The sequence below is a fragment of the Lucilia cuprina genome, chromosome 6 (assembly GCF_022045245.1).
Source record: "Lucilia cuprina isolate Lc7/37 chromosome 6, ASM2204524v1, whole genome shotgun sequence".
NCBI lineage: Eukaryota > Metazoa > Arthropoda > Insecta > Diptera > Calliphoridae > Lucilia > Lucilia cuprina.
The window spans coordinates 14,156,063-14,171,861 of NC_060954.1; the positions used below are offsets into that span (position 1 = coordinate 14,156,063).

General features: G+C 30.6%; 1 protein-coding gene across 1 annotated transcript; it reads right to left on the bottom strand.

Moving 5' to 3' along the window:
* Positions 1–2,755: 2,755 nt before the first annotated feature.
* Positions 2,756–3,633, bottom strand: LOC111688173. Its single transcript, XM_023450651.2, has 3 exons — positions 3,480–3,633; positions 3,210–3,416; positions 2,756–3,143 (listed from the first exon to the last, which is right to left on the bottom strand). Exons 1-3 carry the CDS (start codon positions 3,519–3,521, stop codon positions 2,811–2,813), a joined length of 582 nt encoding a protein of 193 aa, XP_023306419.2. The 5' UTR covers positions 3,522–3,633; the 3' UTR covers positions 2,756–2,810.
* Between the last annotated feature and the right edge of the window lie 12,166 nt (positions 3,634–15,799).

Consider the following 15,799-nt stretch of genomic DNA (forward strand, 5'->3'; position numbering starts at 1 on the left):
AATGATGAATGCTAGTGGTTGTTATTGCTCTATTTTTTCTTTAGTTTTCTTAAAAATTCTAAAGTTTTCGGTTGAGTGTACATAGATAGCTGTGTTTAAATTAAACGTAAACATTAATTGTTATTATATTTGTTGTATAATATTAAACAAATGTTAATTTTAATTTAATTATATTAATATATTTATTAAAAATTAATTAGAAATTAGTGAAAAAAGGTATGAAACATTAAAAAGAAAATTGGAAGGCGGTTGTTGTGCTTTATTTTTCTGTTTCTAGGGCCATTCGTAAGCAGACCAATATGAAAGAGAGTATTGTTAAGTGGTAGTGCAAGAGGGGGGGGTATATTGTTAGGAAAATCATATTTATGTTCACTATGTTTACTTGTTGTTATTAGAATTATTTAAAGAAGTGAAGAAGAAAACATAAATAAGATGAAGAAAATTGTATGTGAGCAAAATGTGAGAATGAGTATATGTGTTTTGCAGTAAAATAAGAAGGCAACAACAACAGCAATGAAAGGTTAGCAATAAGAAACACATATGATCATTATTTACATTTTGTTGTTTTAACATAACATTCAAATTGAAACAGAGATGGGTAATTTGTTAGTGAAGACTTTTTTGGGAATAGGAAAATGTGGGAGTTAAACTTAAGCATAAAACTGTTTAACCTTAGGAACTCAATCGACTGGTTTACAGGCTAGTTAATAGACTACAGAATAGCCAATAAAGAAGTTAATCGACAAGTCAATAAATTGTCCTCCATAGACAATTGAGGTCAATGGACTACATCCCAGTAAAATCTTTATTTACGCGGTAAGTAGGCAAGTAATATTAGAGAAAAGTGTTAGTAGTTACTTTTTGGGTGAATAACAATTAATTTTTGTTCGACGATGACCAAAAAATAACTGGTTACAAATCTGCTTACCCGACTTTTCCGGATTTAAAACTGGTTTAACAGTTATTTTGTATGTTTGTTAGTCTATCCTCTTACTCAAAGCCCCATTGAAATGTTTTTTTCATAATTCCATCTGGAATGGTTTCCACACAAATGTAAATATCAACGCTACTTGAAAGAACTTCCAAAATCGACTACGGTTAGAAACACTAACTAATTTCTTAATTTCTTAAACATACGCTATAAACAATAGACTGCAAATTCTATTAAAAAAATAAGTTATGTTATTGATAACGACAACTCATTACCAAGTAATGTATGAAATAACTACATTACCTGCAATATTTATTACCAAAATTTCAAATATAATACTTTATAAACTAGATATGTTAATAAACTTATTTATAGAATAGAAAAAATACTATTCAATAGGCGACTCCATAGACTGGTCAATAGTTGAAAGACTAGTCCGTAGACTAATAAATATACTTGTCTATAGACTATAAACTAATCCACAGACTACTTAATAGTTAATCTGCAAACTAGTCCCCAGATAACTAGTATAGTCCATATTATATTCTTTAGTCTATTATACTATAGCCTAGAATTTAGTATATTCTATACTCGAAACTAGATTAAAGTCTAACAAGACTATAATATATACTATAGTTTAGAAAAATATAATGCAGAATAAAATCTATTTTATGGTCTAGACTAAAGTCTATTCTACTGATTACTCTATAGTCCTAGTCCAAACATTAGTATGTTATATAGTCCAGAATATAGTCTATTCTCAAGTCAAGTCTATAGCCCGTACTATAGTCTTTTCTATAGGTTAGATTAGGGTATATTTTATAGTCTTAATTATATTCTATTTAATAGTCTACTCTATAGTCAAGACTATCATGTTATATATAGTCCTGAATATTATCTATTCTATAGTCCAAACTAAAGAGTATTAAATGCTCCAGACTGTAATCGATTTAATGATCTAGACAATTATGTATTCTATTTAATAGTCCAGACTATAGTCGATTATTTAATACAGAATTTAATCTATACATATATTCCAGCATATAGTCAATTCTATAATCTAAACTATAGTTTATTCTACATTTTTCTATAAAGTCTAAACTTTAGTATATTGTATAGTTCAGAATATAGTCCAGTCTATATTCTATATAGTCTATTGTCTAGACTATAGTATATTCTATTATCTAGCTTATAGTATAGACTGTAGCGCATACTACAGAATTTCTATAATCAAGACTAGAGTATATTTTATAGTCTAGGCGTTAGCCAAGATTATATTCTATTATATAGTCCAGACTATAGTGTATTCAAACATCCTGATTATAGTCTATTCTATGGTCCATTTCACCGTCAATTCTATGATCCAGGTAATAGTCTATTCTATAGTCTGCAAAACTTTAGTTCGACTATAGTTTATTCTATGTTGGAGACAAAATTTTATTCCACACGACTTTATTATATAGTCCTGACTATAGTCGATTTTGTAATCCAGATTATAAGCATTTTGTAGTCTACTCTGTAGTCTATAGTCCTGACTATAGTATTTGCTATAGTCTAAACTATAGTCTATGCTCTAGTATATTCTATAGTCCCGACTATAGTATATTCTATAGTCCATTCTATTCTACAGTTTATACTTTAGCCTAAACTATAATATATTCTATAGTTTTGGCTATAGTCTATTGTATAGTCAAGACCATATACAACTCTATAGTCCGGCCTATAATCCGGACCATATTATCTAAACAATAGACATCCAGACACTTTTACTTGTAATCTTAAGTAATACGTACATATGTATCATTAGAATAAGAAAACATATAAAACATTTAAAATTATGTTTTTATCCTTAAAATATTTAAATTATTCATATTGTTTATTAGTTATCTGCTACATTTGCCACATTCTTTATCTCCTCATCTTTATGTAATTTTTGACTTAGAGTCTGAGTCGCATCTTTCAGTTGCTCCTTGACAATAGTTACACCGCTACTAGCAGTATCAATCAAAGTATTCGTTACATCTTTTACATCTTTATCGTCAATCAACAATTTAAGTTTATCAATAATATCGTTACCCACTTTATTGAGATTTTCTACACTGCCCGCGATAGCATTTGTTAAAACTGGATGTTCAGATTTGATATTTTCTACCGTACTACCGGCAATTTCACGTATTTCCTTGATCGAAGTATTGTCCGACCATTCTTGCGTCTGTGGGTATAAAAAATAAATTGATTTAGTTTATATATTTGTTTAAAACTAAATTGTATGCCTTACAGTTTTAGTTATGGTACTGGCCAAAGATTTAACTTGATCCCAAATGGCTCCTCCTCTTTCCAATAGTTCATCTTTATTTTTAGCACTTAATAAATTTGTGGCAATTTCTTCTAGTTTCTTAACACCATCTTGTGCTATAACCAAACCACTTTCCACTATATCTTTTTCGGTAGGCGGTTCATTACGTCTCAGACGTCCTGCAGATACCTTTTAAACATGATTTTGTTGTTATATAAATTAAATTTATTTCCTAAAAGAAATTCCACTTACAACTGCAATTGCTATAGTAGTTAAGAGAAATAATTTAAACATTTTTTAATTTGTTTTACTTTTTTTTACGAAATATTTATTGAATGTTTTCGGCGAAAGTTCAAAATACAACTGATGAGTTTAGAACTAATTAAAATGTATTTATTGTTTTTTTCGCAACAACAGATTTGCTTTGTATTCAATTGTATTAATAGATTTATGTAAATTATTATTACAAAAATTTGTTATAGGAAATGCAATATATGTTTTTACTTTCGAACAGTGAGCAGTAAAAATATTCGAATCTTTGATTTTATATAGTCAGCAGAATAGAATAGACATTGGCACGGACTATAATCGGGTATATGGACTATAATCAGAACTATAGGATAAGCTTTGGTCTAGACTTTAGTCTGGGCTATAGAATAGATTACAGTATAGAGTATAGTCAGATCTACAGAATAACCTACAGTCTAAACTATAGAATAGCTATAGAATGAACTATATAATAATCTATAGAATAGTCTTTAGACTTTAGTCTAACCTATAGAATAGACAATAGTATAGGCTATAGAATAGACTATAGTCTAGACTACAGAATAGACTATAGAATAGACTATAGTCTGGTCTAATTGAATTGACTATAGTCTGGACTATAAAATAGACTTTAGTCTGGACTATAGAATTGATTATACTTAGTCTGGTCTAAAGAACAGACTATAGAATAAACTATAGTCTGGTCTAAAGAATAGACTACAGTCTAGATTATAAAATAGGTTATAGTCTGGACTATAGAATAGTCTATAGTCTGGACTATAGAATATACTATAGTCTGGACTATAGAAAAGACTATAGTCTGGACTATAGAATAGATTATAGTCTGGACTATAAAAAAGACTTTAGTCTTTGCTTTAGAATACAGTGTAGTCTGAATTATAGAATAGACTATAGTCTGGACTATAGAATAGACTGTAGTCTGGACCATAGAATAGACTATAGTCTGGACCATAGAATAGACTATAGTCTGGACTATAGAATAGACTGTAGTCTGGACCATAGAATAGACTATAGTCTGGACTATAGAATAGACTATAGTCTGGACTATAGAATAGACTATAGTCTGGACTATAGAATAGACTATAGTCTGGACTATAGAATAGACTATAGTCTGGACTATAGAATAGACTATAGCCTGGACTATAGAATAGACTATAGCCTGGACTATAGAATAGACTATAGCCTGGACTATAGAATAGACTATAGTCTGGACTATAGAATAGACTATAGTCTGGACTATAGAATAGACTATAGTCTGGAGTATAGAATAGACTATAGTCTGGACTATAGAATAGACTATAGTCTGGACTATAGAATAGACTATAGTCTGGACTATAGAATAGACTATAGTCTGGACTATAGAATAAACTATAGTCTGGACTATAGAATAGACTATAGAATAGAGTCTGGTTTATAGAATACTATAAACTGGACTATAAAATAGTTTATAGTTTGAAGTATGGAATATACTGAAAGTGGTGTATGGTTTGGACCATAGTATTTTGAAATCCACTAGAATTTGTTTTATTTATAAAATTTCAATGGTCACTGTATTTGTTCCAATTATTTTTTTCTATGATTACTGATAACATTTTTTTCTATAAAATATTTCTCGTTGACTAAGGTTTAAAAAGACAACAAAACACTAATTAATTTTGATTGAAATGAAATATCTCATTAGGAAAGATTAAAAAAAAATAACAACAAAATAAAAAATTTGTATGATGATAATAAATTTTTTGCAATTTCTGCAATTATGAATAAAAAAATCTATAGGAAAATTTACAAAAAAATCATTTGAAATAATAATCAACCAAAAAGAAATTGTGCCAAATTAAGAAACTTCTGTTTTTGTAAAAAAATCAATCGACACCATTTAAATTATAAAAAAAATAATACCCTGTGGGTATAAATTAGTTTTTGTTGCTTCTTTTATTTAACGCAAAATTATGTAATTTATTTCTTTGCTACAAAAAAAAAACTAGGTCCATTCCACACCAGACTCTATGCACTTTAAGATCTTAAAAACACGCAACAAAATTTTAGTTCACTAAATACGAGTGCAACAACAAACACAACAACAATTTGAAGAAAATGAGCTGCAAAAAAATGAAATTCGTAAAAATTAACTAAAAACATGGAGAAGAATCTAAAACGTAAATGTTGTACATGTTGTTTGTTACTACAACATGGATTAAAACTAATTAACACATAATCAACACGTATTTTGGTCAAATCAAACAGCAACAACAACAACGATAGCTGTAGCAGCAACAAAAAAACAACTAGAAACATTATCTTCATTTATTTAAACGAAAAGCTGCAAGAAAACAAAAACTACAACAAATTAGCAACTACCACAAATAATCAAACGTGTACAGAATGCCACAATAATTTCTTGTCTTGAGACAATGAGAAACAAATGATTTGTTGATCGGGCTTTAAAGGAGCGAATTCATGAACAATAAAAAAGACTATAGTCTGCATTATAAAGTATACTATTGTCTGGACAAGAGAAAAGAACATAGTCCGGAGTATAGAAAATACTATAGTATTGATTATAGAATATACAAGAGTATGGACTATAGAATAGACTATAGATCAGTCTATAGATCAGTCTATAGAATAGAGTATAGTCTGGACTATAGATCAGTCTATAGAATAGAGTATAGTTTGGACTATAGATCAGTCTATAGAATAGAGTATAGTCTGGACTATAGATCAGTCTATAGAATAGACTATAGATCAGTCTATAGAATATACTATAGTCTGGACTATGGGTCAGTCTATAGAATAGACTATAGTCTGGAATATAGATCAGTCTATAGAATAGACTATAGTCTGGACTATAGATCAGTCTATAGAATAGACTATAGTCTGGACTATAGATCAGTCTATAGAATTGACTATAGTCTGGACTATAGATCAGTCTATAGAATAGACTATAGTCTGGACTATAGATCAGTTTATAGAATAGACTATTGTCTGGACTAAAGATCAGTCTATAGAATAGACTATAGTCTAGACTATAGATCAGTCTATAGAATAGACTATAGTCTGGACTATAGATCGGTCTATACAATAGACTATAGTCTGGATTATAGATCAGTCTATAGAATAGACCATTGTCTACATAGAATAAACTTTAGTCTGGGTTATGGAATAAAATGTAATCTGAACGATGTTATAGACTATAGTCAGGACTATATAAAATAGATATATTATAATCCAGACTATAGAATTGATCATAGTTTGTACCATAGTTTGTAGTATAGTCTGGCTATTTATAGTCTGTACTAAAGAATATACTTTTGTCTGAAATATAGAATAGACTACAGCCTTGACCATAGAATAGACCATATTCTGAACAGACTATAGTCTGGACTATTGAATAGACTATAGTCTGCACTGTTGAATAAACCATAGTCTGTACTATAGAATAGACTATAGACTGGACTACAGTCTGCACTATAGATTAGACTATAGAATTGACTTTAGTCTGGACTTCAGAATAAACCATAGTTTGTAGTATAGTCTGGACTATAGAATAGATAGTCTGGACTATAGAATAGAATATGGACTGGAATAAAGTCTACACTATAGATGAGTCTATAGAATCGACTATAGTCTGGACTATTGAATAGACTATAGTCTGGACAGTAGAACAAACCATAGTCTGGACTATGGTCTAGATTATAGTCTGGACTGTAGTATGGACTATGGTCTGGATTATAGTCTGGACTATAGTATGGACTATGGTCTGGACTATAGTCTGGACTATAGCATAGTATATATACTGGAATAAAGTCTACACTATAGATGAGTCTATAGAATCGACTAGAGTCTGGACTATTGAATAGACTTTAGTCTGGACTGTAGAATAAACCATGGTCTTGACTATAGAATATACTTTAGTCTGGACTTAAGAATATACTATAGTCTGGACTATAGAAAGGATTTTAGGCTGTTGAAAGTAGAATTAAATTATAAATTTATTCAAAACTCTGATGCGTATTTGTCGTATGTTGCATCCACAATATATAGTGAGTAGTTTTTTTTTTTTTGTGCCCAACAAATACAACACAAGACGCTAACAAATGATTCAGGCATTTACTTAGAGATTAGGTTGCAAACACACAGTCAATACGAATAAGCAATGAATGCTTAGACGATGAGCTTCTTGAAAAGCTTAAACGAAGTAAAGTGTGGACTTGGTATGGATTTAGTTAAATATTATTTTGTTGTTGTTATTTTATATTGGTTTTTGTAGAGATATTTTTCATATTATTTTATTTAACTATTTTTGTTTATGTTGCAGTTGCAAATGTTGGTATTAATATTGTTGTTGTGTTGTTGTAGTTGTTATAATAGTCTAAAGAGACTTCTTCTATATAGTATTTCTATAAAATTTGTAAGCAACACCAAAAGATGATGAACTCAATTTCAAACGCGAAACTCATGTCATTCACTATTACGTCAGATAACATGTGAACCAATTTGTGGCATCAATCTCAGGCTTAAGAAATGAAAATGAAATTAATGAAAACTTAAAAGAAAAAAATTACAAAAAAAAAAAAAACAACAAATGCAACAACAGCAATTTTACTATGCAACACTTCCACACACAGCAGCATCTTTCCTTTTGATTGTTGTTTATTTTATTTTTATTTTTTTTTTTTTGCATTCTAATTGTAATTTTTGCTGAAGGGTGAGAAAATTTGTTTTTGAGGCAAATATTTAGATACAAAATATATATATTTTTTAATTTTACTTAAATATTTATGTATGTATTAGTGGATGTAATCGAATTAAAAATTAATGTGTAATTAACACATTTTTTACTTAAAATACAATAAATTTGGTAATAGAGTTATTTAATTAGGTCATATATGGTGAGAACTAACTAAACATAGCTTCGATCCGGAATTTTGAGAAGACTTTTTAAAAGTATATAACTAGAATGGAATAGCTTATTGATAGCAGGACAGAATTGACTATAGTCTTTACTATAGAATCGACAACAGTGTAGACTATAGAATAGACTATAGAATAAACTATATTCTAAACTATATTCTAAACTATAGAATAGATTGATTGGTCTATAGAATAGATCACAGACTGGACTAACAAAAAGACTTTAGTCTGAATTATAGAATGAACTATTGTCTAAAGTATAACATCGCCTATAGTTTGAGTTGTGGAATAGACAAAAGTCTGAACTATAGAATAGGTTAGAGTCTGAACCATAGAACAGATTATAGTCTGAACTATGGAATAGATTATAGTCTGGACTATCGAAAATACTCTAGTCTGAATTATAGAATGAACTATAGTCTAGAGTATAGCATCGCCTATAATCTGAATTATGGAATAGACAAAAGTCTGAACTATAGAATAGATTTTAGTCTGAACCATAGAATAGATTATAGTCTGAACTATACTATAGAATAGACTATAATCTGGACTATATAAAATACTACAGTCTAGACTTTATAATAGACTATAGACTTGGCTACAGAATCGAACAATATCTGAAATGTACAATAGACTATTGTCTGGACTATACAATAAACTATAGTCTGGACTGTAGAATGTAATAGACTATAGTGTAGAATATTAATTAGACTATAGTGTAGATTGACTGTACTATAGAATAGAGCATAACTGGGACAAAAAATTAGACTTTACTCTGAATTATTGAATATTCTTTAGACTGGAGTATAGTCAAGATTATGTAAGAAACATTAGTCTGAATTATAGAATATATTATAATCTGAAGTGTAGAAAAACTATAATCTGGACTATAAAATAGACTATATTCTGGACTAAAGAGTAAACTGCATTATGGAATAGACTAATTTATATAATTGACTACAATCTAGACCTTTGAATAGACTAAATACTGGACTACAGAATCGACCATCATCTGTACAATATACTATTGTGTAGACTAAACAATCGACTATAGAATAGACTAAACAATCGACTACAGAATACTATAGTCTGGACTGTAAACTATAGTGCGCTATAGTGTAGATTAATAGCTTAAGTGGACTATAGAGTAGAGCATAGACTGGATTGAAAAAAAATATTATAGTCTGAATTATAGAGTAGACTTTAGTCTGATCTATAGAATCGATTATTGTCTATACTATAATCTGGGCTATAAAATATTCTTTGGCATTATATAATAGACTGGACAATGTAATAGACTACAATCTACACTACAATAAAATACTACAATCTAGATTATAGACAGAATATGCTATCATCTGAAATGTTGGTTATAGAGTAGACTATAGCTTTGACTAGACTAAAGTCTGGATTATAGACTATACACTATATTCTGGACTTTAGAATATACAATTGACTGCTTTTTAGAAATTCTATAGTCTTGGCTAATGAATAGACTGTTATTTAGGTACTTAGTTAGTTAGTAGGTTAGTTAGTTAGTAAGTTAATTAGTTTGTTAGTTAATTAGTTAGTAAGTTAGTTAGTTAGTTAGTTAGTTAGTTAGTTAGTTAGTTAGTTAGTTAGTAAGTTAGTAAGTTAGTAAGTTAGTAAGTTAGTAAGTTAGTAAGTTAGTAAGTTAGTAAGTTAGTAAGTTAGTAAGTTAGTAAGTTAGTAAGTTAGTAAGTTAGTAAGTTAGTAAGTTAGTAAGTTAGTAAGTTAGTAAGTTAGTAAGTTAGTAAGTTAGTAAGTTAGTAAGTTAGTAAGTTAGTAAGTTAGTAAGTTAGTAAGTTAGTTAGTTAGTTTGAAAGTTGGATGTATATCCATGAGAGTTAGTTATTTAGTTAGTTAGTTAGTTTGAAAGTTGGATGTATAATCATGAGATCAGTAGAAATACACCTAGGTCTCTAAGACGACAATCGAACCCACCACCTCCGATCGGCCAGACTGAAACACCAACCTACTGGAGGCCACATGAATAGACTATACTTTGGACTATTAATTAGGCTATATCCTGGGCTATGGAATAGACTTAAGCCTGAATTATAGGATAGACTTGACTATTGAATAGACTATAATATAGAATAGGCTACGATCTGCTTTAGTCTGAACTATTAAATAGACATAATAAACTATTATATAGGAAACATAAATTTTCGGGAAGTATATAGATCGCAAATATGTGTTCGTTGTCAGGTGGCATATTAGTTCAAACTTCAGAGGAATCTGTTGTAACACGAGTCGGAGCATCTACATTGAAAACACAAAAAGTAAGATATACTTTAAAATACTTGACACCGTATTATCGTGTTGTTATGTTAAATGGATTCGATTGAACTTTATGAACAGATATTGAAATATTTGCCGATATTTAGCTGATAATGATTAATCTTAATATGTGTTGGATTGTGAGAGTGCCATTGTAAAATAATCTTCTAGTGGTAAAATACTCTACACTAGTGATAGAATACTCAATTATTGTAACCCGATCACAGGTTAATAAGAAATAAAATAGCAAATGCAAATGATAAAAAGGCAATTGCTTCAACAGAATCTCTATTATTGCTAGACTTTCGTCATGATTAGATGCAAATTTATCTTGGGAGCTATAAAAAATTGAATGTTAAAAGAAAATGACAAAAAACATAATAATTCTTTCCAACTATAATTAAAGTTCTAAAAGCATTTTAATTTATCCATTGCATTTAATTATACATATTCCAATAAATGACCACCGATACTTTTACACATAATGACCTGATCATAAACACCGGAAATAAAATAAATATTTTTCTACTATATGTACTAGAAAAATCTAAAAATAAAAACAAAACAACTGACAGATAGAATTTAGTATGATTGAAACGATTTGAAAATTGACGTTTTTTCAGACTCTTATTACACAGGCAACGAACAAACAAACATGAATATTCATGTCTAAACTGAAACAAAAACCAAACAAACAAAAAATCTAAAGATACAAACAAAAAAAAAACTCAACTAAAAGTAATAAAAATTGTAATTAAATACTGCACAAAAAAATAAATGAATAAAAAACAAATCAGCAAGTAACAAAAAACTACTTTTAACTTGGCTTACAAACAACAACAACAAACATGCTGGCAAAGACAACAACAACAGCAAAAATATACATACTACATCCATAAGAAACATTAGCAGTGGTAGCAAAAGTGGTAGTAAACAGTCAACGTTGTTGTAGCAGTTGTAATAGAAGTAGTCATTCAACTACAACAACGTCAAGAAAAACACCATAGATCCACAAAAGTACGAGTAATAATAAACAATTGACCCAGTTTTCCAAACGGCAACGAACGACCGAGCTGAATGTTTTTTTTTTTTTTTTTTGCAAAAAATAAAATCTAAAAGCCAACGAACGATCAGAGCAGCAGAACTGCTGCATTATTATAACAACAACAACGAATGCAGCAAAAGTGAATTGAATGAGTGCGCGAAAGAAGTCAGTCAGTCATTCAGTTTGATTCAAAAGCTTAAGCTTAGGTTCTCTTTATACACCCTACAGTAGGTCAGAGGAATAGGAATAGCTAACTAACTAGCTAACTAACTAACTAACTAACTAACTAACTAACTAACTAACTAACTAACTAACTAACTAACTAATTAAATAACTAACTCACTAACTAACTAACTAACTAACTAACTAACTAACTAACTAACTAACTAACTTACTAACTAACTAACTAACTAACTAACTAACTAAGTAACTGACTAACTAAGTAACTAACTAACTAATTAACAAACTAACTAAGTAAATAAGTAACTAAGTAACTAACTAACTAACTGATTGACTAAATACAGTAACTACCGTCAGTCACATATATTCTACATTCATCTCGTTCTCCTCTATTGGAATCCTTTCAAAAGATTTTTATTGGAATTTTTTGAATCATCCAAAATCCTTATATTGTGCTCTGTATGGACCTGATCTAATAGGGCCTGATCGAATATACAGCTGCTAGGGGGTGCAAACCAAATCATAAAAGTTAATTTTGAACATCATACGAAGGCTAACTTCTTCGAATATTACAAATTCCATCAGTATAACGCGATCGCAATCTACTTTTATCAGAGTTGTACCGAATTACTTAGGCCATCAGTCAGTTAAGCTTGCGTTGCGTAAAACTTTCCTCCATAGCAATTACATTCACTCTTTCATTGTTCCTGATTAATCTGGTTTCCATCTTGAGCAAAGTTCAACACTGAAACTGCCTTAGATTTAAGCTTATAACAGCATGAAGGACTTCCTTCCATCTGGAAACTAATGTTGTTACTATGGAGACTGTAGTATCTAGTTTTCGGGTTTTCAGTTCCCATATACCACTTGTCCACGATCTCTTAACTAGGACAGTTTCCGTTTAACTTCTATAAAGAAATTTTTTATACGATTTGGGTAGCCAACAAAGTAGTTACTCTATACCTCCTCAAATTACTATATAGACATTTTTTTCGCTTCTCTATATTCATGATGATCTAGCGACCATCCGTCCTACACTATACAAAAAAACAAAAAAACTTCAAGCCAAGTTTGTGATACCAACCGTACAGCATAAACTTAAAAAAACATAAAAAACTAGAAACGACGCCAGCAAGAAGTGAATCTATTCATCCATCTAAGAAATAAACGAACTTTGAGACGAATTGACGGAAGATCAGAGGCTGTGGGAAAATCTTAGAAAGGGGGGTTTTCAACTCTTTCCCTCTCTTGGTAAAACAATTAATTTTTAACACTACCTTCAATATATCAACAACTGGGTGTTCTCACTTTAAACGTTGACGAAATAAGAACGATGTGCTGCTAAAACCACAACGATGCGTTGTCAAAACTTCCCGTTGATGCAGCTGTTGCAGAGTTGATAATCTTTAGAATAACATATGTACATTTTGGTCATGATACGGCTAACTTGCTAAATACTAATAGTTTAAAAGATTATCATGAGATGTACGATGTAGCTTTCAGAAAAAGGTATTTCGCGGTTTACCACAGGGTGTCACCTTTACAAACTACTACAGGGAGTTCAGCGTATATAAGTGGTGCCATGTGTACTACTTCAACCAAGGATCTGGAAAGAATGTGTTGTGAACGATTATATTTAAGAAACGTGGAAAGATCACTTTTGTCAAGTGCTGGTGATGTATATGTTGTTGTAACGGATTGGCTGTGGCTGGACGTTCGTCCCGGGGGAAAAAAACTTCCCGTTGATGCAGCTGTTGGAGAGTTGATAATCATTGGAATAACATGATTGAAAATGGTGACTTTTCGGAGTGGAGATCCAGATGTATAGTTATTGTATCGTTATCTCGATCGGGGGACGAAATTCTTTAGCGATCGTATTACCAATAAAGTATATATAGAGAATTCAAAAAATATATAGAACTTTCTGTAAACAAGGGTCAATATATGTGGAGAAGTATTTAGCTTTTCAACTTCTTCTCCTTAATGTTCTAAACTACGCCCCTGTGTGCAATATTTAATAGTATTCAAACTGCATGGAAATACATAAAAACAGAAATTGAAACCGAGAAGGAAAGAAATCAAAATATCTATAGTAAACATCGCTAAATAAAAACGAAACTCAAGCTTGTTTTCCCCCATATTTTGTATCTGCTTCTTTTGCTAGCAAAATTCACAAAGAAGAAAAAAAGAGCGCAGCAAAACAGCAAACGCTGTCAGTGCATTAGCCTCTCAAGAAGTACGAATCTAAGTAAAACTTTACATATGCATATATATACACACACACATATATGATCATACTAATATACACATATGTTAGTATGAATATGCAGTTTTTAAGTCTTAAACCTTCCTTCTTACATTCTTTGCAACAACATTTGGTTTGGCTGTAAACCGTCTTCTTCTTCTTCTTCTGCTTCCAATTTTGGCCAGTTCGTTGACTGTTTACATGTGTTTTGTGTTTTTGTATTGTTGTTTTCTGTTAGTTGATTTTTTTCCATACTCCCCCGGTCAACTCTTCCGATTCTCCTTCTTCAGCTTAAGCAATGTGTGGTTACCATATTTTAGTGATGGTGTTTGTTTGATTTTCAGTGTGTCTAGTTGTCGGTCTGTCAATTTGATAGAAAAACATAGAAAAAATTCGAATAGAAGAAAAAAAAATAACCGCTTTACGTGCAAATATGTCTTGTAGTACAACATGTTCATCTACAAGTTGGAAAATATTAAAAAACAACAACAACCATATTATCATAATACTCTCGATTTCAAACAGAGGTTATAGAACTCAGATGTTGTGGTTGGCTAAGCTAGACTTGCAGGAAATTTTTATTTTTATTTTGCGGCTCAACAAAAGTAAAAACTGATATTAGAGGAAAAAAATGATTCTGGAATATTTTGGAGAGAATACTCTTTTTCAATAATTCTCAGATCGTGAAAAGGTATTAAGAATATGTCTGGCTTAAGACTTTAAAACATATCAATTCTCGAGGATTAAAGAAACACATAGAAATATAAACTCGAAATGTTTGACAGGAACTTTTCAGAAATACAAAATAAAGCTTGAGATAAAACTTTCACCGAGACATTTTGAAGCTTTTATTGTACATTATATGGACCTGCGCTAATATATAGTTTTACTATTTAGATCGAAGGCGAAGGAAACCACATCATATATGTCCATTTTGGTCATGATACGAAGCCTAACTTGTCTAAATATTACAGACTTCATAAGTATATCGCGATCACAGTCTGTACTAATAGTTCAAAATGTGTATCAAGAGATGTACGATAAACTAACTATCAGGAAAAAGGTATTTCGCTGTACCTATACCATAGGATGGCATTTTGTCACCTTATCAAACTACCACTGGGGGTTCAGCGTACATAAGTGGTGCCAAGGCTCAAGAAACGTTGCTTGATATTCCATCCATTGAAACATATTTAAGATATAAGGCGGAGCTTTTAGGATATAGGACACGTCAGCAATGTATACTAGACATATTGGAAGATTATACACAGTCATCGAACCTGCCTGATCGTATGACAGATAGAGAATATATATGAAACTTTGAAACAGATTGTCTTGTCAAGCGGAACATTAGAGCAAATACCAGAAAGAATCCGTTGTTACACGGATGGCACCAAATTCAATTCTATATTGAAGACCCAGAATCAGAAATATACCATCGTTTACCAAATCATAACATTAGCTTCCATGCAGAAGTACGATCAGTGCGTAAATTGGATTAGAATAAAAATGGCGCCCTCAGCGCTTATTATATTTACCGACAGCTAGAAGGCAGTTAGAGCGATATCAGGTGAAAGAACTAAATCTAAGATCGTA

Coding starts and splice junctions, on each gene's coding strand:
- LOC111688173 (XM_023450651.2), bottom strand. CDS start 3,521: ATGTTTAAATTATTTCTCTTAACTACTATAGCAATTGCAGTT. Junction 3,417..3,479: donor CTACTATAGCAATTGCAGTT/GTAAGTGGAATT, acceptor CATGTTTAAAAG/GTATCTGCAGGACGTCTGAG. Junction 3,144..3,209: donor CCAGTACCATAACTAAAACT/GTAAGGCATACA, acceptor TTATACCCACAG/ACGCAAGAATGGTCGGACAA.